The sequence below is a fragment of the Magnolia sinica genome, chromosome 4 (genome assembly GCF_029962835.1).
Source record: "Magnolia sinica isolate HGM2019 chromosome 4, MsV1, whole genome shotgun sequence".
Classification (NCBI taxonomy): domain Eukaryota; kingdom Viridiplantae; phylum Streptophyta; class Magnoliopsida; order Magnoliales; family Magnoliaceae; genus Magnolia; species Magnolia sinica.
Genome location: NC_080576.1, coordinates 54,398,811 through 54,424,796, shown reverse-complemented (window position 1 = coordinate 54,424,796; position 25,986 = coordinate 54,398,811). Strand labels below are relative to the sequence as shown.

The 25,986-nt window shown below is 38.5% G+C and overlaps 1 protein-coding gene across 5 annotated transcripts in view; it reads left to right on the top strand.

Moving 5' to 3' along the window:
* LOC131243123 (callose synthase 3-like) overlaps positions 1-25,986 on the top strand; it is a 106,611-nt gene that overhangs the window by 77,431 nt on the left and 3,194 nt on the right. For 3 of the 5 annotated variants that reach the window (XM_058242236.1, XM_058242235.1, XM_058242237.1), the window contains exons 30-40: positions 785-894; positions 1,011-1,130; positions 1,290-1,358; positions 1,451-1,640; positions 1,721-1,877; positions 14,456-14,575; positions 14,653-14,771; positions 14,918-15,001; positions 15,219-15,657; positions 15,748-16,545; positions 16,644-16,694. In XM_058242236.1, the coding sequence (XP_058098219.1) occupies positions 785-894; positions 1,011-1,130; positions 1,290-1,358; positions 1,451-1,640; positions 1,721-1,877; positions 14,456-14,575; positions 14,653-14,771; positions 14,918-15,001; positions 15,219-15,657; positions 15,748-16,545; positions 16,644-16,694 (2,257 nt within the window). The remainder of the gene's footprint in view (positions 1-784; positions 895-1,010; positions 1,131-1,289; positions 1,359-1,450; positions 1,641-1,720; positions 1,878-14,455; positions 14,576-14,652; positions 14,772-14,917; positions 15,002-15,218; positions 15,658-15,747; positions 16,546-16,643; positions 16,695-25,986) is intronic. The other 2 variants (XM_058242239.1, XM_058242240.1) reach the window with 1 other exon arrangement.

Genomic DNA, 25,986 nt, shown 5'->3' with positions numbered 1-25,986 from the left:
TTTTATGTCCATCTTCCATTGCCCAATGAGTGTATCAAAAAGACTGGAAAGGCTTAGAAGGGATTTCTTATTGTAATGGAAGAGAAGCACAAGTTCCACCTTTCAAATATGGAAGTGGGTAGGCTTGTGGGGACACTACTTTGAAATATGGGAACCTTGCTCTCCACGGTAACTGGCTTTGGAGTTTTATAGGAGAGAAATGATGGCTTGTGGAACAAGTCGTTTCTTGCAAGTATGGTATGCATTAAGATCGATGAGCTCGCTCGCCTTTGGCTTTGTTGGAAGGCGATTCCAGTCTTCATTTCCTGCTAGGTGGTGGGCAAGGATAACATGTTGACTGTTGATCATCTCAGAAGCTGACATATGATAATTACCAATGGTTCTCTTCTAGTTGGGTTATTTAACTCATTTTTCATTCATGGTGGATGCATTGGAGGGTTTCGTCAAACTCTTTGCAATGTCTTGTTTGATGCCTGAGTCTGTAGGTTTTCTTTTTGGCTTGTGCTGAATATTGAGGACGCTGGCCATGTTGACTGTGCGATGGTCAATGAGGAATGGAATAACAAGACTCTTAACAATAGAGCTGAGTCATCAAGTGAGGAGTTTCAGAAAAAGGTCTTAGTGGGGAGTGGGGTGATTATCTAGTGTCTAGGGTGGACAATCTCTTGTCATCTCATATTTTGTTTGATGTTCCCAATACATGGAAGGCAATAAAATTACTTGCAGTTTTCTTGTTCTGATTATCTTTGTCATATTTCCTAATATATGATCCCTTTTGTTCCAGTGTTTTGACCCCCTACTATAACGAGGAGGTTCTTTTCTCTCTTCGCGAGTTAGAAGAGCAGAACGAAGATGGAGTTTCTATTCTTTTTTACTTGCAGAAAATCTACCCAGGTTTACTCCGGCTGCATGTTGCTTGCATGCCAATTTGAATTTGGATGATCTTATCTTCATTATCTAGTATGAAGGCATATTTGAAATGTCGATGTTTTTCTCTTTCCAATGTACAGATGAATGGGCCAATTTTCTTGAGCGCATGGGCAAAACTGAAGAAGAACTCAGGAGAGATGAGGAACTGGAAGAACTTCGTCTTTGGGCATCATATAGAGGCCAAACTTTAACGAGAACTGGTATAAGACTTGCTACTTTCCCTGAAACTGCACCATAAGATTTATATATTGCCAAAACCAGCATATTTTGCTCCTTGTTTTTTACCCTGTCTTTCTTTCTTTCTTTTGATAAGTCTCCTGCTTCTTCACTAATGATTGCTACATCATCCCAAATGCTAGTTAGGGGCATGATGTATTACCGGAAAGCTTTGGAGCTTCAGGCTTTCCTAGATATGGCCAAAGATGAAGGTATTGCCTATGCAAACATGCAATAATTAATTGTAAATGGCTCACCTCCTGTACTGTAATGGTTCATATAAGTGTATTTTGGATTCTTTCAGAAATAATGGATGGCTATAAGGCAGCTGAGCTAACCTCAGAGGTTCAGGGGAAAATGGAAAGATCTTTGTGGGCGCAATGTCAAGCTGTAGCTGATATGAAGTTCACATATGTGGTGTCATGCCAACAATACGGGATTCAGAAACGATCTGGTGATGCTCGTGCCCAGGATATTCTGAGGCTTATGACGACGTATGGGTACCAAATGAAAGTTTCCTTTGTCATTTGCCTATTATAAGATTAAACATGGTGGAAATACTTTCATGTCACAGATATCCTTCTCTCCGCGTTGCTTATATTGACGAAGTTGAAGAAACTATCAAGGATAAATCTAAAAAGGGGGATGAGAAGGTGTATTATTCTGCTTTAGTGAAGGCTTCTATGGGAAAGGCTGAGAATCCTGATGAGCCAGTGCAGAATCTAGACCAGGTGATGCCTTGATGTTTTGAAAGATTATTCTTCTTGAAAATTTTAGTTTGACCGAGTCACGCATGGAATTTTACAATTTTTTTTTTTTTTGCAAGTAGAAGGCATTCTTTAAGATAGAAAGTTAAGTTAACATGGAGTAGAGAATCCTAAGCAACACTCCAAACAAAATCCTTTGACATTCAAATCAAGAAGTGACGAGGCCATTGGTGGAGTTTGTCGTACATTGGATGTGGTTGCCCCTAAAAGAACATGGACGTAGAATTTATTTAACATGTCCAAAATGGCATGCAAATCACCAAAGAGGATTGAATATGTTGACGTTTCTTCGTAACTCTTCTTCTTTCCAGATTCACCTGGCCACTTGTTGGAAGATCTTATTTCTTCTTTTTTACTTTCACACCTTTAATTTTATTAACTGACACACCTAAAAATAAAATTGAGTTCTCTCTAATGTCTCCGCATCAAGCTAGAAAGGTCGAATAATGCTATTCTACCACCCTAGGATAACTGTTGTCTCTTCCATATCCCCAACTTCAAGGATAAGTGTTGTCTCTTCTATATTGCCAACTTGTCCAATTGTTCAATCACCCAGAGAAGTAAAATACTCTCGAGTCTTAATGGGGTTCCAGGTAGAGATAAACGAGTTTCTTTGTTGCACTCAGTGTTTGAATTATCTCCGATATTATCGAATTATCTCCGATATTATCTTTATCTCTAGCTCAGCGATACCAATAACACTGGTAGCGATACCAGTAATGCTGGTAGTATCAGAAATTTCAGGTATTAGCATTGTATCGCTAAGTATCGCCAATGTATCAATATCGCTAATATACTTGCCAATAGTTTCAACTATGTTAATTCTAAGTGTCACTTGTATTGCTAATGCATCAATATTGCCAATGTATCATCAATATTTTCAACTATGTAAATTCTAGGTAATGCTTGTATAATAAGTGTATCGACAATATTTCAATAATATCTCCATTGTATTGATATCATCGAAATTTTGTTTATTAGAAATTTTTTTATTTCAAATTTTTTCACGGGCACATGGTTATATGTAGTGTTCTATTTGTCATTGTTAATATTGATAATCTCTCGATCTTATCAATATCGCAACATGCGCGATATTGAGATCACGATCTTTCATTTCCTTTCCAATTGTTGATGATTTCTTGGTGACGTATCATGTGTCGTTGATATTTTGCAATATCGATGGATATTTGGACAGAAGTTTGGATGGTTAAATAAATTGGATGGGATGGTTGGACTGATCTCTTATAACAACACATGCTTTTAAGGCCCCATTAAATGGAAATTTGTCATGTATGCATTTTTTTTTTGCAATTTTTTTTTTTTTTATAAATATACAAATACGTCCTGAAGTTTCGCTGAAAATTCCACCATTTTCCCCATATTTCCCCGCATTTCTGGTTATTAGCGATATCGATATTGTTTCTATATCCTTGGCTAGCGAAACTTGTAGCGATACCAATACTTAGAACACTGGCTGCACTTCAACACCGGCAAAGTCTCCACCTTTCCGTTAAAACTTCAACCATGTATGTACCTCTCCACATTATCTACAACACCATGAAGCTTTTCCCCAATTTAATCCTCAATTATGAAGGAATTTCAAAGTATCCTAGAATGCATCTTTAGTTTTTGGTCAATCGGGTACCTTCTAGAAATGAGTGACTGAGCTATGGGATGTAGGCATGATATAGATGTTGAAAATTATGTTGAATTCTTCCATTGGTCCAAGCTTTTCTCCTCCTCTTACTGAGAGCTTCCCCGATATTGTGAAGAGAAAGGGGATCTCCTTGTCATAAATCCTGGATTCTCCTGAAGCACCCAGAGGTTGAACCTTGCTAACGATTGAGGCAGCAAATTCCCTCAAACAGAGCTCTCTCTCTCTCTCTCTCTCTCTCCCCCAATGTATTTCCCTTATGATGCAATCCAAATTCCATCAAACAGAGCAAGACTGATGATTGCATTAATGTTGGATGGAAGACTTCTTAATTAATAGCTACACCCATCACTCGTTCAGGACTAGCATGATAAAATAGCTGGATCCCTTACGCAACTTCTCATGGGGCCTCCTTGAACACCTTCACAAGATCATATTTACTGCTCCCATTTCTTTAATCAATGAAAAGGCATCCGACCCTGGTGCTTTTTCCCTAATCAACTTAGAAACCACTTCTATAATTGCTTTCTTCAAATTCACTTCTATCCACTTCTTTTGCTCGAAAGTCTATCAAGTGTCAATTCCATCTATTTTTACCTTCACTAAATGCCTAGTACAATATGCAACCACCAGCAATGAATTCTTTTACTTCTTGATACTTTTCTACAATGAATTGATGATTTGTCGTGTTTTAGTTATTTGATGCAACCAACCTTTCGAAGATTGGATCTGATGCTAGCTGTAACAAATTTGGACCCAGCTAGTGCTCCCAATATAACCATTGTTAATTTAAATGGTCTAGTGTGTGGGCCCTTTGGGCTTTTGGGCTTTCAATATGTTTGTTTAGATTTTGTTTTAGGCCCATAGTTATATCCATCTTTAAGTCACTTAAGCAAGAGGGGTATTTTTTTGTTGTAATTTCCAGCACATTAGTGAAGGCCCTAATAAAAAATAAGTTGTGGGGACGTGTGGAGGCTCCTTTTAGAGCCATCCCACTTCTCTCTATTCTCTCTTTCTTCTTATTTTATCCTTTATTTTCTCATTTTCTATTCATTTTACGAATCTACATGGTATTAGAGCACATTTGGGTATGATTCAGACCCAAATCTTCTTATTTAGCTCTCTAATCGCCACATCAAGTATTAGGGACCTCAAAAAACCCTAGCGCACTGCTTAGGCTTCAAGAAAAGGGTATTTCTCCTCTTCTTCTTCTTGTACTTTTTTTTTTTTTTTTTGCATGTTGTGAAGGGAGCGTAGGAGCTTAGTCCGAAAGATGAAAGCTTGCTGATTATTATTATTATTTTTTTTCATAAAGGCGATGTTAAATTGGTTTTCCATTGTTTTTTTTTTTTTTTTTTGTTTTGTTTTTTGTATAAGTTGGAGAAAATTGTTTTCAAGGTGATTATGGAAACAAAAGGGTTGGTAGTTGATCCCTCATCATTCGGAGGAATTCTTAGTTCCTCGTTCAATGCTTCAATAACATTTGTAAACCTGAACGAAATAAAATTACTTACTCTGGGCTAAGTTTGTTGAGATATTTCTTTTAGCCCGAGAGAAGGATCTATTCGTCGCAAAACCCAAGCTGAAGGACCTAATCCCAAGTATCGACATTGGATTCATGATGATGGCCAAAATTCAGTCTTGGTTGTGGAATAACTTGGAACTTGAAGTTAGTTCCAACTTGGTATTCATGAATACTGCGAAGGATGTGTGGGATGCCATGAAAATGGATGTGTGGTATTCATGAATATCGATAATTGTGGAATGTCTATGGAGCCCGAAAGTGTGGATGGTAGTTCCTCATCTATTAGAGAAATGCAATGATCCTCTTTCCATGCGTCAATAACCTCTATAAAGTTGAAAGAGAAGAATTATCTTCTATGGACCAAGTCTGTCGAGGTATTCCTCTTAGCCTACAAAACAGATTAGTTCCTCACAGATCCTAAATTGGAAGAATTTGACCCCATTGACTTCAACTGAGATTGAAGAAGACCAAGGTCTTTGATTGGTGATGACTTGGAGGGTATTGAAAAATTGAAATCATATCTTCAATCTCAATTTTAGATCAAAGACCTTGGTCTTTTTCAATACTTTTTGGGCATTGAAGTGGCAAGATCAAAAGTTGGAATAAATCTATATTAGAAAAAATATGCGTGTGACTTGTTGAAGGAGATAGGGATGTTGGGTGCCAAACCAGTTGATACACTAATGGACCCTTATTTCAAACTTGAAGCTGAAGAAGGAAAATTGTCAGAAGACCTTGATATGTATGGAAGACTTGTTTGCAAACTCATCTATTTGATTATCACCAGGCCTGATATTTGTTTTTCTGTTAGTATAGTGAGTTGGTCCATGCAAAGTCCAAGGACACCACATCTAGCAACAATATTGAGAATTCTCAGGTATTTAAAATGTTCCCCTGGGAAAGTTATCCTATACGAAGCTCATGGTAATCTTCAGGTAGTTGATTATTCAAATGCAAATCATGTTGGGTCGATACATGATAAGAGGTCGACTATAGGTTACCGCACCTTCCTAGGCAGTAATATGGTTACTTTGAAAACTAAGAAACAAAATGTGGTTGCCAAGTTAAGTGCTAAAGTTGAATATAGATCAATGGTGCATACGACTTGTGAGCTTATATGGTTGAAATCTCTTTTCAAAGAAATTGGAATTCGAAATTTAGGTTCTAATGTCTTTATATTGCGACAATCAAGTTGCGATACATATCACCAATAATCTTGTGTTTCATGAGAGAACGGAGCATATAGAAGTTGATTGCCATTTCTTTTGAGACAAGATATCTCATGGACAAATCCATACACCTTACATTTCATCTCATGATAAATTTGCAGATTTATTCACCGAGGCTCTTGGAAAATCGCAGCTCGATAAACTTGTTGCCAAGTTGGACATGCAAGACATCTTTACTCAAGCTTGAGGGGGAGTGTTAATGGTTATGGTTGTGGGCTTACGACCCACTTGGATTTGGATAGGGGTTTGCAACCAATGTTCGAAGTATTGGTATCGCTACAAGTTTTGTTGGTTGGGGATATGAAACAATATTGATTTCACTGAGAACTGAAAATGCGAGAAAACATTGATGAAACATGGGAAAACCGGTGGAAATTTTCAGTAAAATTTCAAGAGATGCTAAAATACACATAATTTCATATTTAGGAATTATTTGTTTATTTATTTATTTAAATGCATACATAATAAGTTAACATTTAATGGGGGCTTAAAATCATGTGTTGTCATAAGAAATCAGTCCAACCATCAAATCAATCTCATTTATCCATCCAACCTTCCTTCCAAACATCTATCGATATTTTAGAATATATTGACAACACAAGATATTCCACAGAGAAATCGTCAACAATTGGAAAGGAAATGAAAAGCTGTGGTCTTGATATCACCCATGTTGCGATAACAATAGTATTGCAATATTATCAATATTATTGTTGACAATTTAAATACTGCATACAACCATGCGCCCATAAAAAAAAAAACTAATATGAATTTTTCTTAATAAATAGATTTTTTAGTGATATCGATATTGGCGATATCATTGAAATATCACTGATACACTAGCTATATAAGCGACACTCGGAATTTATATAGTCAAAAATATTGGCAATATCAATACAACAATACAAGTGACACGTAGAATTTACATAGTAAAAAATATTAGTGATACATTGGCGATACTTAGCGATGTATTGCTAATACCTAGAATTTCTGATACTATCGTTGTTATCGGTATCACTACCAATGTCATCGGTATCGCTGAGTTGGAGATACAATAAAATCGGGGATTACTTCGATGGATGCCTACAACTTAGTTATTTCTTAGTCCTTTTGGTCATTAGATATGCTAGTCATTAAGTTTAATGTATTAGGGGCAATTTTTCCATTTTTGCTTTTTAATTCTTTAATATGAAGAATATAGCTAGGGGGCATGCAACCCTAACCCAATCTTTTTCCTCTATCCTCTTTTTTTTTTTTTCCCTTTCGATCTCTACATAATCTACAAACCGGTATGTGGGAAGAACACTCAATCTATCATGGCATTACTTCGGACGTAACTCTTATGAAAACCTAGATGGAAGACATGAAAGTTGTGGAACTGTTGTCTGACCTTTGAAAAGAATATCAATCTACTAAAGATAAAATTTTGGGTGGTACATCAATCCTTACTGTTGTTGAGGTTTATGCGAGACTTCAAAGAATCTCTGTTGGAAATGAATTTGGCACTGCTCGTGTTACTTGTTTTGATTAGTCGGCATTACTAATTCTACTTAGACTATTAATATGCATGGAGGTCATGGTGGTAGATGTGGTAGGATGTTAGGGCGAGGTAGATGTGACTGTGTATGTACTCATTGTGGCTTGACAAATCACTATATGGACTTTTGTTGGGATCTCCATGGGAGGCCTCCAAGTGCCAATCAAGCTCTTCTAGTTAATGATGTTTTTGTTGATGGTAGACTGACTAGTTCTAGTTTGCTGAATGTTGGTGGTGATAAGATTAAGGTCATTGTATCACGGGAAGACTATGCGCTATTCTTTTCTTCAAGTGATTGTACATCCAATAGTGTACTTTCCTCTTCTATAGACACTTTGGCCCATTTAGGTAAATCGCATCTCCCGTCATATCATTCCTTTCCCTAGATAATTGGTTCTGGGGCATCTGATTAGGTTTTTGGTAATTGTAGTTCTTTTTCCTCCTTTGACCTTGTTTGATCTAATAGGTTTGTTACATTAGCTGATGGTACATAATCCAACATTGTTAGACTTGGTAAGTGGAATTTGAGAGATTTAGAGAACAAAATAGAAGGGAAGACAGAAGAGATGAGAGAGAAGGGGTGGAGAAGAAAGAAAGGACTTTTAGAGAGAAGGGTGTTGTGTTAGGGCAGTTCGACTAACATGCCTTTTATTATAACATTAAGAAAAAAGGAAAACATAATCCATAGGAGTACACATAACTATGCACACGCACACAAAAATTACACATTCATTTTTACTTTCAATATTCCTCTAAAGTTAGAGCATAGATGTTGATTATGCCCAACTTATTAGTAATTCGATGAAGAGCATCTTGACTAAGAGATTTGGTGAGAACACCTACCAACTGCTCCTTGGAGCAAACAAAAGGGGTCTCAATATCCTTATTAGCAACTTTTTCTTTGATAAAATGATAGTCAATGTGTTTAGTACGCTCATGAGACACTGGATTGTTGGCAATGTAAATCGCAACCTAATTATCACAATGCAAGAGAATGGGACTCGAAGAAGGATAGCCAAGCTCTTGAAAGAGAGTTTGAAGCTAAATAAGCTCACATGTAGTATGGGCCATTGTCCTATACTCAACTTTTGCAAAGGATCGAGCAACAACCGAGAGTTTCTTACTCTTCCAAGTGACAAGATTTCCACACACAAATGTATAGTACCCTGATGTAGGCTATCTACATGTAGACTTCTAGCACAATTAGTATCAAAGTAACCAGAAATATGAAGGTGAATGCGCCGTTGCAAAAGTAAACCTCTACCAGGGGCTAATCGTAGATACCAAATAATGCGTTACACCGTTGTCAGATGGGTTGTACGAGGAGCATGCGTAAATTGATTGACAACACCCACAATGGATGAAAAATCCAACCATGTAATACTCAAACAGATGAGCCGTCCAACCAACTGATGATATATACCATAATTAGAAAGGAGCTCTTCATCATCAAGGCGAATTTTTTCAGTGACATCCATTGGTGTCGTAACAGGCTTGCACCATTGCATCCCAATCTCTGATAGAAGATCAAAAGTATATTTCCTTTGAAATAACACAATTCCTGACTTTGATCGAGCAACTCAATTCCTAAGGAAATACTGAAGAGTCCTAAAACCTTTGATCTCAAATCCTATCTTGAGGAAAGATTTAAGGGCGACAATGCCCTTAGTATCATTTTCGGACAATAGAATGTCATACACAAATGATCTACACCATAACTCCATTAGGCCAATGACAAATGAAAAGTGAGTGCTCAGCTTGGCTTCAAACAAACCCAAAGTCCAATAGAGTGCGAATAAACTTATCAACCCGAGGAGTCCAATAGAGTGCGAATAAACTTATCAACCCAAGGAGACTGTTTGAAGGCATAAATAGACTTCTTTAGACAATGCACAAGGTGTGAGTTGCTTGGTATAGCAAATCTTTGTAAAAAGGCATTCCTCACATCCAATTGAAATAAGGCCAAGACAAGTTTACCGCCAAAGAAATAAGCACACGAACATAGTTAAGTTTGACCATATGAGAAAATGTCTCAAACTAATCCACTCCATGCATCTGCGTGTAACCCTTACCGACCAACCGAGCCTTATATCGATTAACAAAACCATCAATAAGGTATAATATAAATCCATCGGCATCTGACAGTCTGTTTACCGTTAGGTTGAGGAACTAAATCCCATGTATTGTTTTTCTCAAGAGCATGCATTTCTTCCATCATAGCCTATTTCCAATCAGGATTACTTACAACTTCCTTCAGATTACGCGGAATAATGAGGATATGGAAGTTGTAAAAGACTTGAAGAACGGTGAAAGATGGTGGTAGGAAACAAAATTACTGATGGGATGTTTAGTACATAAACAAGAAGGTTTACAGAAGGAAATAAAAAGATCATCAGAGAGGAAGAGATTGTACCTGAAGCACCAGTGAAAGCAGATGGATTGATGGTAGGCAGATCAGTGGAAGATTTCTTCCGGTGTTTATACACAAGTATGAATTAGGAGTCAGAAAAAGTGGGAGCATAATCAAGACAGGGGACTGGAAGAGGTATAGAGTTATATGGAAGAACCTCACCTTGACTAGTAAGAGGATCGTGCAATGGTTGATCCTCATTAGAGAAGTAAAGGATATATTCAAAGAAGGTGACATCAATTGATACATATCTCTTACTTGTTAGAGGGTTATAAAATTTATACATTTTCTGAGACTAAGAGTAACCTAAGAAGATACTTAATAGCCCGATGACTCAACTTTTTATTGCTACCATAAAAAATCTGAACAAAACAAGTGCACGCAAAGACCTTAGGAGGATAAGGGAACACGTTTGTCATGCGGAAACAAAATTTCAAATAAGGAAATGCTATTTTAGATAATTTTAAATAGGAAATAGCGTGAGGCATAAGCTATATGGCATGTATCATAAGCTACACGCTACTTGTTGATTTTTAGTCAAGGTTGCACTTGGTTGCACCAATTTCATGATATTTTGCACCAAATTAGATCGATTTATAATAAAATTTATGACAATTTCATTATTTTAGGTGCAATCAAATGCAACTTAAAGTAATGTTGTAGTGAAAAATAACTTGTAACATGAGCTATGTAGTGTGTAGCGTAGTCAATGTAGCATGTTGCATATGATAATTATTACGTACCGTTGGCAACAGGCGATCGAAGCTATTTTCGTGAGCTACGTAGCATTAAGGTTATGCTACACTAAATAGCTATGTTACACGCTACATACCATAGCCACTTAAAACATTGATTCTAGATGGTATATGATTGTAAGGAAAACAACATTAAGTATCATCCCAAGAGCATTTAGGAACGTTCATACCAAGAATAAGAGAATGTGTGACCTCAAGAAGATGGCGATTCTTTCTCTTAACAACACCATTTTGTCGATGGGTTCATGGACTTGGAAGTATGAGATGAGATACTATGGTCTTGCACGACAAGAAAGCTTTTGACATATATTTGTAATGCAGGGGCATTTTCACACCGAGCTCGAGTGGGGTAGCCCGTGGGATGCGGGGACACACTTAGGGTGGGTGACCCATGTGATTTGGGGCCCACGAGGGAGGTCTCATGTTCAAGACTCATCACCGGGGGTGATTAATGCGCATTTCACACCGGGCTCGAGTGGGGTAGCCTGTGGGATGCGGGGACACTCGGGGTGGGTGGCCCGTGTGAGGCGGTACCCATGTGATTTGGGGCCTACGAGGGGGGTTCGGCCGAGGTCCCAACTCATGCGATGTGGGGCCTGGGCTATGAAATAAAGAGATTAATTCGCCATACTCTAACAGTTTGGGCTTTTAGAGCAAGTGGTTAATTGTCTTGCATCAATTCGCCACCATGGTTAAAGCGTAGAATTTTAATAGGACATTGAAATTAGGTGGTAACTTCATTATAAAGATTGTAATCATATCAAACACCTCATGCTTAAATTTCATAAGATAAACCCATGTCATCCTTCAACAATCATCAATAAAAATGACAAATTATTTATATCCAAAAATAGTGTTAACCGGAGTAGGACCCCAAACATCAAAATGAACTAACTCAAACGGTCTGGATTTTCTCTCGGATGAACTTGGAGGAAACATAGCCCGGTGATGTTTAGAAAGCTCACATTTCACAACATAATGACTAGATAACATGAATAAAAATGAAAAATAAGTTTTAACATAGACAAATATGGATGTTCTAAACAACAGTGCCATCTGGACACACTACCCATCTAAAGACAGACCATTTGACTTTATCACTGGTGCATCATCCAAGAAGTAAATTCCCCCATGCTCATGCCACCCACCAGCATTTGCTTTGTTTGGAGGTCTAAAAACACGGTGAAAAGAGAAAAATGTTACAGAACAACTTCAGGATTTTGTAAGAGAACCGACAAATAAAAGATTGAGAGGAAAACTAGGAACATGTAAAATTGATTATAGATGCATGAAACTTTAGTGCAGGCTAATGGGTGTGTCCTAGCGCAGCACATGGTTTTTGCTTAGAAATTATCATGCCTAGCAGTGTCTCTCCTTAGTTGTTCCTAGGTTCATAAATTATATGATCGGCCTCATCAATGCTACTAAGTCTAATAGCTACCATTTTCATGTGCATCTCATCCCTCAACTTGTTACAGTGCCAGGCTACTAATCGCATGATTGTCTATGTGCATTGAACTGAAGTCATGGTACTCCATAATGCACTTTGGCAATAAGATTTCCTCATTGCAATGTCTGTAGATTTAAAAGTTGCGTCATAATCATGCAGTAAAAATGCCGCGTCATTCTTGCTTCACTTCCTCTCACGTAGGCATGGGAGGCAAATGTCTTTTTCTCAAACCAGTCTTAGACCTGGTGCCACCAATTTCTGTTTGAACCCTCAAGTTTTAGCTCCGCAAATCATAATTTGACCTCGAAAATCATCTGCTACTTCTAAAAAACAGTCCTCCAATGATTGTTACCAATTGTGGAAGGCATTCGGGTCAAGGTTAGCACTGTTGTCTTCACTATCTATCAGCAAACATTTCATTGGATCGTTTATGCGTGGAGGATGTCTTGTCTTGGGAGGGTAATATGGGTATTCAAATTAAGGTGACATCTGAGTCCTTGATCCTTGCTGAGATGGCGTTTGCCGTATGCATGCCATTTCCATAGCTCCTGCCACTATAGATGCGACTCCATGCACAGAATCCATAGCTTGTAATTGGATTTGTTAAGTTTCCTCAAGATTGTAAAACACGAATTTCCGTCTAACTTCACTTGACAGATAATCTCGAACTTCTTTGAGACTCTTGAGTCCCTATGGGATTAACTTCTTCTAGAGAATCAACGGAGGACTCTGGTACCACTTGTTGAACCTCGTAGCAGAAAGCACATTGTTATGCTTATGTGAGCTTTTTTCCGTTGCATAGTGATCAACATGGTAAACTATGCTCATGATCTCTTGAAGTATTTGATCTTCAATTCTATCTTTCCTATTCTGCTTTTTTTTGTTTTTTAATTTTTTGTTGAATCTAGATTCCTTAGCATCATCATGGACTTGAAGCCCTCCCATCCCCTGGTGCTATCACCCTCCAACATTCATCTTGTCTCCGAAACCAGGCACTTTTAACCCTATGCTTACTTTAGAAAGGGTAAAGATGCCTGTCACAACCCACTACCTTGAGCAAAACAGAGAATGTTCATATATTGGTATTGTAAAAGAACCTTTAACCTTATGCTTTCCATAGAAACCGTAAAGACGCCTGTCACAACCAACTACGTTGAGCAAACCAGCGAATGTTCATATATTGGTGTTGTAAAAGAACCTTGATGAGCGCCCATATAAAAAAAAAAAATAAAAATAAAAATCCTATCGATCTGCACATAATTGGGTGATCGAGATTGCTATGTTGCTTGGTAGCTGCTGCAATTTGGTATGAGGATGTTATGGGACAGTGGTTATCGGTTATGCACGTATATTCTCTTTCTGGTAGTCTTACTCCCAATTGTTTCTCTTTACTTATCCATCGAATATGTTATGAAAGTTGTATAATATAATGGCTGACTCTCTCAAAGTGATTGAGAATGTTCAGTCTTGCATTGATCATATTGAAAGTATTCGGAACCACGGTGTTGATCTTTCAACATCTGCGAGATCTGTTATATATATAGTTCCTCATATTAACAACTCATGTCATCATGTCGGTCGAGATGCGAATGAGATCGCTAATATGTGAAGCATAAGAGGGTGTTTCAAGGTCGGCTCTGGGGGAGGAAGTCTGGTTCCCTTGATTTAATGTAAAACTTTTGTTTTTTTTGTTTTGTTTTGTTTTTACCCCTTAATAAAGATTTTGCTAATTTTATATATATATAAGAATAGGTAATTTGGATTTCTTTTGAAACATGTGAAATAGAGACTTTGATTGTTCATCATGGCATATGACAGTGTGACTGCACAATTTTTATTCATGCTTTTGGTAGGTTCTGCATGAGTGAAGGCTCTGAGGAAATCATATAAAATCTCCCAGTAGATTCTTTTAGCATCTAGATTTTGCTTTGTCTTCCCTCTTTGCAGTATCACTCCTTTCTCATTGCTTGGGTTTCCATCCATAGGTTATTTATCGGATAAAGCTTCCGGGTCCTGCTATTTTGGGTGAGGGAAAGCCAGAAAATCAAAATCATGCCATTATTTTTACTCGTGGAGAAGGGTTGCAGACAATTGATATGAATCAGGTAAGAGTGAATTTCTCGTAATCTTTCATGATAATTTAGTCTCTGAGCATTCACAGTTGAGATGTCTGTTTTTGCAGGATAATTACATGGAAGAGGCCTTCAAAATGAGGAACTTACTGCAGGAATTTCTTAAGAAACATGATGGTGTGAGGCATCCTTCAATACTTGGGCTAAGGGAACATATATTTACTGGCAGGTAAGTGCTCAATTCCATTTTTCTTGACATTTATGTGGGAAGGCAATTATTCTATCAGATGTCTATTAAAACAGTTTTTTCATTTTGTTTCTGGAATGTCTATGTGGAGCCTCACTCTTTTTTTTTTTTGTTGGCCAAATGTGCAGTGTTTCTTCTCTTGCATGGTTTATGTCAAATCAAGAAACCAGTTTTGTAACTATTGGGCAGAGATTATTGGCAAATCCATTGAAGTGAGTATTCTAATATTCAGAACTGGAATCTAGTTGTCTAACTTCATCTTCTGTTGAAACAATAATGTGAATATTTTTCTCTTATGAGCACATCTTCAAAGTTTTCGGTGTCGTATGGTCAAGTACAATAGATGTTACCACAAGCCTTTACCAGTGAAATCACATGCTTCATTCTTTCTTTAAATTTTTGTCATGATCTATTTTTCTGTGCATCAAGGGTCCGTTTTCACTATGGCCATCCAGACGTGTTTGATAGACTATTTCACCTCACGAGGGGTGGTGTGAGCAAGGCATCGAAGGTCATCAATTTAAGTGAAGACATATTTGCAGGCATGTTCAAATTCAGTTTCTCTTGTTTTCAAGTTGGAAAATTTTGTGTGAACTTCATTGAAATGTGTTATGCTTCGTGTGGCTATGGCATGGCAGGTTTCAATTCTACACTTCGTGAAGGAAATGTAACTCATCACGAATACATGCAAGTTGGCAAAGGGAGGGATGTGGGTCTTAACCAGATCTCACTATTTGAGGCAAAGATAGCCTATGGCAATGGTGAGCAGACATTAAGTCGTGATATATACAGGCTTGGACACCGTTTTGATTTCTTCCGGATGCTGTCATGTTATTTCACTACCATCGGTTTCTACTTCAGCACCTTGGTATGATACAATCTTTACCCTGTGATTCGTCACAAGTGAAATTATCTCATCTGGTATGCCTAAGTTATATATTTTTTTTTCGCCCATCAGGTGACTGTGCTCACAGTATATGTATTTCTGTACGGTCGCCTTTATCTTGCTCTCAGTGGACTTGAAAGAGAGCTGTCCCAACAAGCGGCAATTCGAAACAACAAGCCTCTTCAAGTGGCTCTTGCTTCACAGTCTTTTGTGCAACTTGGGTTTTTGATGTCCCTGCCCATGATGATGGAGATTGGCCTGGAAAGAGGATTCCGCACCGCACTAAGTGACTTCATACTGATGCAATTACAATTGGCTCCTGTCTTCTTTACATTTTCTCTTGGGACCAAGACCCATTATTATGGAAGGACTTTGCTTCATGGGGGCGCTGAATATAGAGGTACAGGTCGTGGATTTGTGGTCTTCCATGCCAAGTTTGCCGACAACTACAGGTTATATTCCCGCACCCACTTTGTGAAGGGAATTGAGCTGATGATTCTGCTACTTGTGTACCATATCTTCGGTCACACATATAGAAAACCGGTTGCGTATATCTTGATCACTTTTTCTGTATGGTTCATGGTGGGCGCGTGGCTTTTTGCTCCATTCCTCTTCAATCCTTCGGGTTTTGAGTGGCAAAAGATTGTTGATGATTGGAGTGATTGGAACAAATGGATAAGCAACCGGGGAGGAATTGGTGTGCCTGCAGAAAAAAGTTGGGAATCATGGTGGGAGAGTGAGCAATTGCATCTTCGAGATTCGGGACTGCGTGGGATCATCACAGAGATCGTGTTGGCGTTGCGCTTCTTTATCTACCAATATGGGCTTGTTTATCACTTAAGTATAACGAAACAGAATAGAAGTGTTTTGGTAAGTCATCGTTGGTGTTCTAGTGCTTTTACTCCTGGATGTATTCTCATATGGATGCTTGGTGGTAATTGAGTTTGATTTTTTTTTTTTGGTTACAGGTCTATGGCGTCTCATGGCTCGTGATCATAGCAATGTTACTTGTGATGAAGGTTGGTATTTAAAGAATAGATTTTCTCAATACTGCATTTGCTTCCAACTGCTATTGACAATGGATATAGGGCGTGTTTGGTCCATGCAATTGAATGGTATTGAATTGTATTAGATGGGATTAACATCATTATTGTACAATGATTGCATGTCTGGAAATACCATGGTAGTGTAGCCATCTAATCCCATGTTTGGGATACAATTTTTGTTACAGGAAAACACTGGATTAAGCAAAATCATGTTTGGTGGACCATGGAATTGTAATCAACGAACCAAATTCAAAACGAATGTCATTCACTTGTACACATATCTAACCAGAATTGGATGTGTAAATGGTGTATATGGATGGACGGCATGGATAAATGCATGCATTGATGTGGGGCCCATATGTATAGTGGATTTCAAAATCCACGAAAATCCAGCATGGGACAAAATGCAATTTCATCCCACCTAATCCCAACCTTTCCTATCCTCTCTAAACGCTGGATGGAATTGCATGGGAACCAGGGTGTCCCAAAACGGTTACGTATCGGCCGTAACGGCCGATACGTAATGGTAACGGTGGTACCCGTTACGCGATACGGGGCTGTGTCGGCCAAGTCGCTTTTTTGTACACGTAACGGCCGTTATTGACCCGTAACGGCTGTTACGGGCCTTGGAAAAAAAATAAAAAAAATAAAAAACCCAACCTTTTTCCTTTCTTTTCCTCTTCTTCTTCTCTCTTCTTCTTCTTCTTCTTCTTCTTCTTCCTCTTCTCGGCCTGCTACGGCCCTGCTGCGGCCTCCTCCTCCTCCTTCTTCTTCTCTCTCTCTCTCTCCCTCTCTCCCTCTCTCTATTCTTTCCCTCTTTCCCTCTTTTTTCTTCTCTTCTTTCCCTCTTTTTTCTTTTCGGTTTCCCTCTCCTTCCCTTTTTTTTTTTTGGGCAGCGTACGCTGCTGTCGGTATGTGTCACGCTGAGACGAGCGCTGACACTCCTCGAGCTCCGAGTTGTACGAACGGTTCAAAGGAGATCAAAGTTTTATAGGCTCCACAGTGATGTATTTATTATATCCACACCGTTCATCTATTTTTAAATATTATTTTATAGCATTACCTAAAAAATGAATCGTATCCAAAGATCGTCCGGACCACACCAAAAATAGCAGCGGAGGTGATGATTTTCACCGTTAAACAATTCGTAGGCCCACCGTAACATTTATTTTCCATCCAATCTGTTCATAAGGTCAAAAAGACCCGAATGAAGAGGAAAAACAAATTTCATATTGATCTAAAAGTCATGTGATCCCAAAAAAGTTTTCAATGGTAGACGTTCAATCCCCCATTGCTTTTTGCAGTGTGGTGCACTTGATAATTAGATCTGTATTATTTTTCGTGTCAAGTCTTAAGACAATCTCGTCAAATGAATGGACGGCTTAGATATAACACATTCATCATGCGTGGGGCCCAAAAAACTTTGACATGTGTGCTACACTTCACAATCCAAGTCTCACCTAATTTGGGGCCATAACAAATTGTACCAAAGACATTAACTTAAAATTTACTAATTAAATTATAAACTGCAATTGCTAACTCACAATGCCAAAATCAAATTACTTGAATAGTTTTTAATTGTTATTTGGTGTACTCTTATTTTTTAAAATAGGGCCTTTTGGTTTTTTTCATGATTCACTATCCAATAAATGTCCACTAATACATAAGTGGGATAATGACAATAAATTGCATGAATTTGAGGCTAATTTGGGGCATAGATTGGCCCTCCATGTCAGCCCGAAATTGGCAACGCCATCTTACCTAAATTTAATTTCATTTTTTTAAAGAACTACTAGGAGAAAGATATTAAATTGTTAAGTATATAAATTAGATATTTAGAAAATTAAATACATACATTTTGTAGTCAAATTCAGGTTACTTGGTTCAAAAATTAATCAGACAGTTTGATACAGCTTCTCACCAAAGAGTGGACCGTTACACCACCATAAACATGTTCCAATTTATAAATGAATGCATATTTGGAATGCTTAGAATATTCCGGATTTAATACATATTTTTTTGGCAAAAAAAAAAAATTTACGCCGTTACGGGCCGTTATGCCCCCGTATCGTCGTTACGACCCCGTATCCGTATCGGTTTTGGAGGTCACCGTTACGCCAACCGATACCGATACGGGACACCTTGATGGGAACAGATGCAATTCTATCTCACTTAATCCCATCTAATACCCTACGCCAAATGCCCCCCTTAGGTAATTTATGTTGGCTTGCCAGAATTAGATTTTCTATTTTAGAGACAATTGTGTGTGTGTGTGTGTGTGTGTGTGTGTGTGTGTGTGTCATGGGGTTGAGCTGTGTGGGCCCAATGTTTTCTATATTGTTAGTGTAATGTATCACATCGTTGGAATATAGATACATATTGGTTATCGCACGAGATATATCGGTTATATCGCTTAATTTCTTAATGTTGTTAGGACACACGGGGAAATTGATGAGGGCATTCGAGCACCTACACGAGTTTATCGGAGGAGGAGAGCTGAGGCCCCAGCTCCAGCTTCATTATGGTTGGATGATCATTACATGGGGCCCAGTGGATCCAATTCGAGTTCTTCGCCTCGTTAAAGACTCCACATTAGCTGGTTGAGCATCTTTGAAGACCCCACATTGGGAAGATTCATGTTGGTTGCTTATTTGAAATTGATTGATACATTTTTAGATTGTTTGGATGTCACGCAGCTTGACCTGGACCACATCTGCACGTTACAAACCTTAGACCCTGTAGTTGGATATCTTGGACACATCAGTTTAGTGATCTAGACCATTGGATATGTTCAGAGACTCAAGTTTAGGTGAACAGACACTCTAGTCTACACATCTGAGCCATGGACGCGTTGGACCACATTCGCTCAGGCCATTAATCATGTGTGGACGTACCTGTTGCACTTTGGAGATCATCCTTGTGCCGTGTGGGACATTTTTGTGTTTTTTTTTTTTATCTGCTTTATTTTAGTTATATTTTAGGTTATTAGAGATATATGTTTTGACTTAGACCGTTAATAGATTCGGACGGTCAAGAATAGTTTTAGAGTTAGGGTATGCTTAGGTTTTCTTATATATACTTTTTTGAGACTTGAGACCTGAGATTATTGATATTTAATGGAATTTCTACTGCTTCTTTTGAGCAAGAAAACTTCTTGTGAATGGAATTTGGTGTGAAGCTATTTGAGTGATTTCAAGTTATCTTTCTTATTCTTATCAAGGTATTTCTTTCTTCTCTCTCTCTCTCTCAGATCATCTTTTTCCATTGAATATTTTTCTCTCTTCTTTCTCAAACCCTCACTCCACTATCATTAATCCAACTCATCACTGACTAAACCGACCTAGCCCAACCACATCATCCATACGAATGTTCAGACGTGCCCATACACTGCATGGACCTGTCCGTACAGCCGAACGACCTCTCCCTCACCTTTCTCTTCTTCTCCATTTTATAAAACCCTTACCCTACCCTTTTATGAAACCCTAAAATTTCTGTTTCTTAATTTCCAAACATAAACCCTAATCCATTCAAACCCTAGCAAAGTGTAAGTGAATCCTCGAATTTAGAACAAATCCTATGCTAGATGGAAGTTCTACATTCCATTGGGCCTTGTCCGATCAATAGCCTTAATGATCTATTTTGCGGGATTGTGATGTGGTCTTGAATTTGAGTTTAATTGAATATTTGATTTCTCTAAATTTGTGGTAGAATGGCTTTATTTTATGCTTTGATATACTCTAGCCATTAATTAAATTATTTGCATCATCCTAGTTTAGGTCATCCATTCTGCATCTAATCTTGGTATCAACGCCTAGGTTTGTATAGAGTTTGGTGAGTCCATTGCATTTAGAGTCTAGGGTTTTTATATTGCCACATCTAGAGTTAGCAGCTTCCATCTTCATCACATTGCGTTTAGGGGTCATTTGGATGCCTGTAAAGTTTTAAGTTGTAAACACATTACACCTGAAAAGAGTTTCAGGTGTAAACGGTTTATATGATATTCTGTTTGTCTTTTAAGTGGTAATCTGTTTACAGGTAAATAGATTGTGTTTGGCTAGCTAATAAAGTGTTTACAATGGATAAAGTAGGTATTCATACCATAGAGCTTGGGCGTAAACCTTCCAAAATCTGCAAATCACATGAGGACTTGATTTTTTTTTTGGAGGGCCGTAAGAGAGCATTAAAGCATGCACAGACTAGATGGATTGGATGTCCCTCACCCATCACAGTGGGCCCCAAATGCAATTTGGAAGTTTTTAATGGTGGACGTCCCATCCTTCCCTTGTGCGGTCCATTTAATAATCAACAAGATAGTTTATTAAGGCCATAGGAGAGGATCAAGGGAAGCACATGATAGATAGATTGGTTGTACCATACACATTATGGTGGGCCCCACATATCATGTATGTATATCAACCATCGTGTTCTACTATGTATAATATCTTTTTAGCTGTAAAGAATTTACCCATAATATGAAACATTGCTTTTTGCCAGATTTCATATTACTCTTAAAAGTTGTGATATGTTTATATGTAATGCCCTGCAATTCGGGGGTCGAGCATAACTCAGCTCCCGAGTTTCAAAACATCACTTATGCAACATATTGAATGATGGATGTATGTTGTCTGTATGAGTGCATAAAACATGGAATAGATTAAGCCAAACTGCAAAGATAATTCAGGGATAAGTGAAGAACGCAAGCGGAAGACTTAAAGAAATATATGTGTACATGTGCAAATCCCTGAAATACATATACATACCAGGTCGTACTTACAAGTGTTGCTATCAAAATTACATGTATTAAATGACATCATCTAATCCCAAAAAGAAATCCTAGAATCCTACGCATCAGAACAAGGCTCACTAGAACCCGCCTGAAAACTGCATGAAAGAAAATGCAGCCTCATCATCCTCGATCTCCTGCTCGGCCTCAGAGGTTGCATCAACATCTGCAACTAAGACAGAGTCTGGTGGGTGTTTAACACCGCCCCAGAATGTGGGAGTGAGTGATCAACTCAGTGGAACAATAAAGCAAAGGTTAACATGTTATCAATTCAATCAAGCAGTAATGATAAAGCAGAACAATCAAACATGTCCTAAGTACTCTTGTTAGTGCAAGGATGTGTGTAGAATGATGCGTGTACCTCGCCGGTACACCTTCAGCGTCTTCATCTTACGTTACGCATGACATCACCTCAAAGTGCTCCACCTCTTCCAGGCACATGCAATGCGGTGCATGAACATGATTACCAAGTTGTTATTAGTCCTTTTCATACAGCAGGATTGGGAAGCTAAGGTACCTTCCTCATATCAATTTCCGAACAGTGATCCATTCTAGGGTCGTCAGTCCTAGATAATCTCATATGATCATATGGTTTTAGGTCGCTGCAAAGGGCTCGTCACGAATCAATGCACGCCTATCATACCTTCGTTACACAATAAGGCTCGTCACCTCAATGCAGTATCCAGGTATGCTCGAGGTCACTACAAAGGGCTCGTCACCAATCAATGTAGGCCGACAGCACGAATATAGTGTCCCATACCACCATAATCGGCTCACGAGTTTGGTTGCTCACTGGTCACCACGGGGAGGCTCGTCACCCCAGCGTAGGCCGACAGCACAACCACGGTGTCCCATACCACCATGTCCGGTTCATGAGTCTTAGCGGATCAAGGTACAATGGTTAACAGGATTTGTACTGGTAAGTTTGGTACCCTAGATTTAAACAATAGCGTCCATACATGGTGAACATACATCGGACAATCGGGTTACTTGACGAACTCAACTAGCACGAGCGCACGTTGGGTTGAACGACATAGAGTGCGCAAACACTCCGCGTGGCCAAACCACTGTCGACAACTCTAATACGACTCGGGTTCGTCTAATCACGTCCTATGTGGCGAAAGCAACCTCAGCCACGAATTCAAGGCCGATTACCGATTTCCTGGACTATTCATAGTCCCAAACACATTCCACTACAACAGATATTGATATCAATCAATTTAGAATAGTAATGGAACAACAACTCAAATTATATAGTATATGAGCATTTGAAGAATGTCAACTTAACATGGATTTTAACATAAGTAATACTTGAACTTAAACAACAAGGAATATGACTTGCATGTGGTAAATCATACACATCACTAGGAGTGTTGAGAATCGCTTCTCAACCCCCGCAATTAAGTTGATATGTTGCACTTTAGATCATTCAGACATTTCTACAAACACTTGGAACACATAATACAACATACATGACGTATGTTGAAATACACGCATTTGGACAATTCCTTTTGCCAAGGAGTTGACACACATACATCTAGCATAAATACACGACAAATAATCATGGCAAACACATGTGCATATTTTATACGTATACGGTAGTTCCTACATATACATAGAATACACCAATCTCAATATAACACATGCATATCAGGAACGCAAAATAAACATAGCATTTAGCATGTGAAATCTCATCCATAACAAGAATAAACCATTAACTGACACTGAAAGCTTTGAAAACCATAACCTATACGATTAAAGTCCTCACCTTAAACCAGAAATAGAACACCGAACTGATTCAGACGATATGTCTTCGTCAACGGCGACAAGATAACCTAAGACAAGGATAGAAATGAGCTACTACAACGCATAGACTATTCTAAGCTCTAAAACAAATTAGGTTTAGGTCCACTTATCCAAAGATGAACTTAGAATCGCCGGAATAACGATTCAAAAGTGATGGCTTAAGGATGAAGAAGAACAGGAAAGAATCCAAGATGATTCACCAACTTCTCTCTCACTTTCTCTCTCTTTTCCTCTCTCTTTCTTAGCTAGGGTTAGGAAATTCGTATGGAAAAGAGAGTTAGGGTTTTAAGGTCTATATATAGGCCTAACATTGATGAAAATAACCCCAGGGCCAAGGTATACTTAGGTTATAACCAAAACAGGCTTCTCTCGATCCAACGGAGCACTTCCGGTGGCCCTTTTTCCACGTGCGGTCGGACTTAAGCTCACTGACCATGGATCTAGGTCAGACTGAGTTTTCGTACCGATCGGATCTTCAGATCAGCCGTGGCGGACCACACTCAATTCAACGGTCACCGAAATTCGATCAGGTCCACAAGCGCTGTGACATGCCTGGGCCACCTTGCCTGATCAGAGGGTGAAATTGGGTCAGAATCCAACGGTCAGATTGCTTAAAATCGTCGCGCAAGCGACACGACTCAGATTTCATAAAAACATATTTAATTTCTCACCGTTCTCACACTCTTCACTCCGGACTCAATCAAATTGACCTAGGACATCATCTGGACTTGATTTTTGAGGTGATGGCCAAGTCCGGTCCAGGTCCGATCCAGAACTTCCAAAAATTTCCAAGAGCAACTAGATTTAGCGTTGAATCCTAGATTTCAGAGTAACATAGCGCTAACTAATCTACAGGTTTTGAGTCATGCAGATCAAATTGAGAGTGATTGATGCTAATTTCACAAGCAATCGAGTTTAGCACTAAGTAACCCACAAATAACTTCTAAGAAAAATAGAGGTAGTACTCGGGTCTTGGCACAAAATTTTCCAGTTCATTACATTATAGCCTGTAAGGCCTTTACAGACAAATACATGCATCCAAACAACCCCTGTAATCCCTTTACAACTAAGGACTTTACAAACATCCAAATGACCTCTTAGGGAATTTAATTGTCAAACCTTCCCAGTTAGCATGCCTAGTTTATGCTCACCCGTAGTAGGCATGGTTTTGGTATACACCCCACAATGAATTCAGAACAGCTTGCCGAGGCTATTAATGTCATCAATAACCATCTTGTGGCCATTGAGGCCTAAAGTAGAATCACTAGTAATCAACTGGCAGCCCTCCGGAATGAGACCAATAATTGCATGACCGAGTTGAAAACTTTCCTCCATGCAAACCGTGAAAATTTGGTAGATGACCAATTCCAAGCGGGAGGTCAAGGTGGGTCAACACAACTCGATCTCATGGGAACTTCCCATGAGGTCGAGCTATGTGGGCCCCACCGTGATGTTTGTCGAAAATCTGCTCCATCAGTCAAATGCAGGATTCCATGGTGGGCCTCGGGCTTAAAAATCAAGTCAATCCATGACTTGTGTGGGCCACACCGCATACAAAAGTTGAGTGGGGTTACCCTCCCATTAAAACATTCATAATCATTTGTTGGGTCCACCGAGATGTGGGGTCCCCCGAGATGTGGTTCACAAATCCAGCCCATCCATTGTGTGTGTCCAACTTGGATGAGGGGTCACACCAAGTTTCAACCGCATCTAAAACTCAGGTTGGGCCCATAAAGTGCTTTTATATGTTTTAGGCATGTCTTCACATGATTTTAGATGGTATGGCTCACCTGAGTTCCGTATATGGATTATTTTTAGTATATCTCATAACATAAAGGGGACTCATCAAATGCATGGTGTTGATGTTCGATGCACATCACGGTGGGGCCTACACAATTCCCATGAGGTCGACCTTATAGTATCGTTTCCCTATATATATATATATATATATATATATATATATATCAAGCCAAGTCGAGTCAAGCTCGACTCGAAATTTTTTCGAGCTCAATTGAATAGCTCGTCTTAGTTTGAACCCAGCTTTCGAGTCGAGCCGAGTTAACCGAGCTTGCTCAATTTGTGTCCAACTCTACTTGTGGGTGATCGTATTAGGACTTGGGATTCGGTTTTACCAGTTGCGAAGTTTGCTGATAAGTTATAACAATCAGTCAATAGGTCGATAGGCATGAGTCCTTTTGATTGAATTGATTGAATTTTTCAATGAAACTTCAGGGATTGTTAAAAAAGACACTAGTACATACTTAGGAAAAAAAAGTCACAAAAAACAAGGTGCACATAATAGGTTCCTTTGTATGCGGTGTCTGATTCAACTGATGCAACTATATTTAAAGGAAATTCATAAAATTTATAAATATAAGAAGACATGTATGGAAACACTAGCATTACATTCAAAAGCAAAGGAAAAGGTATAAAACTAGAAATATACTGGTTATTATATATATATATATATATATATATATTATTATTTTTCTATCATTTTAAATTATTTTTAATTAAAAATTATTATTTTTCCCGAAAATTCCCAAAATGCCAAGAATGCATGGATCGGGCTATATATATGTTTGATTTCATGTTTGGACATTAAGATTGCAACCAATTTGAGAAAAATTAGAGAAATTTCGATTTTTTCCAATTTTCTACAACCTGGCCCTTCTC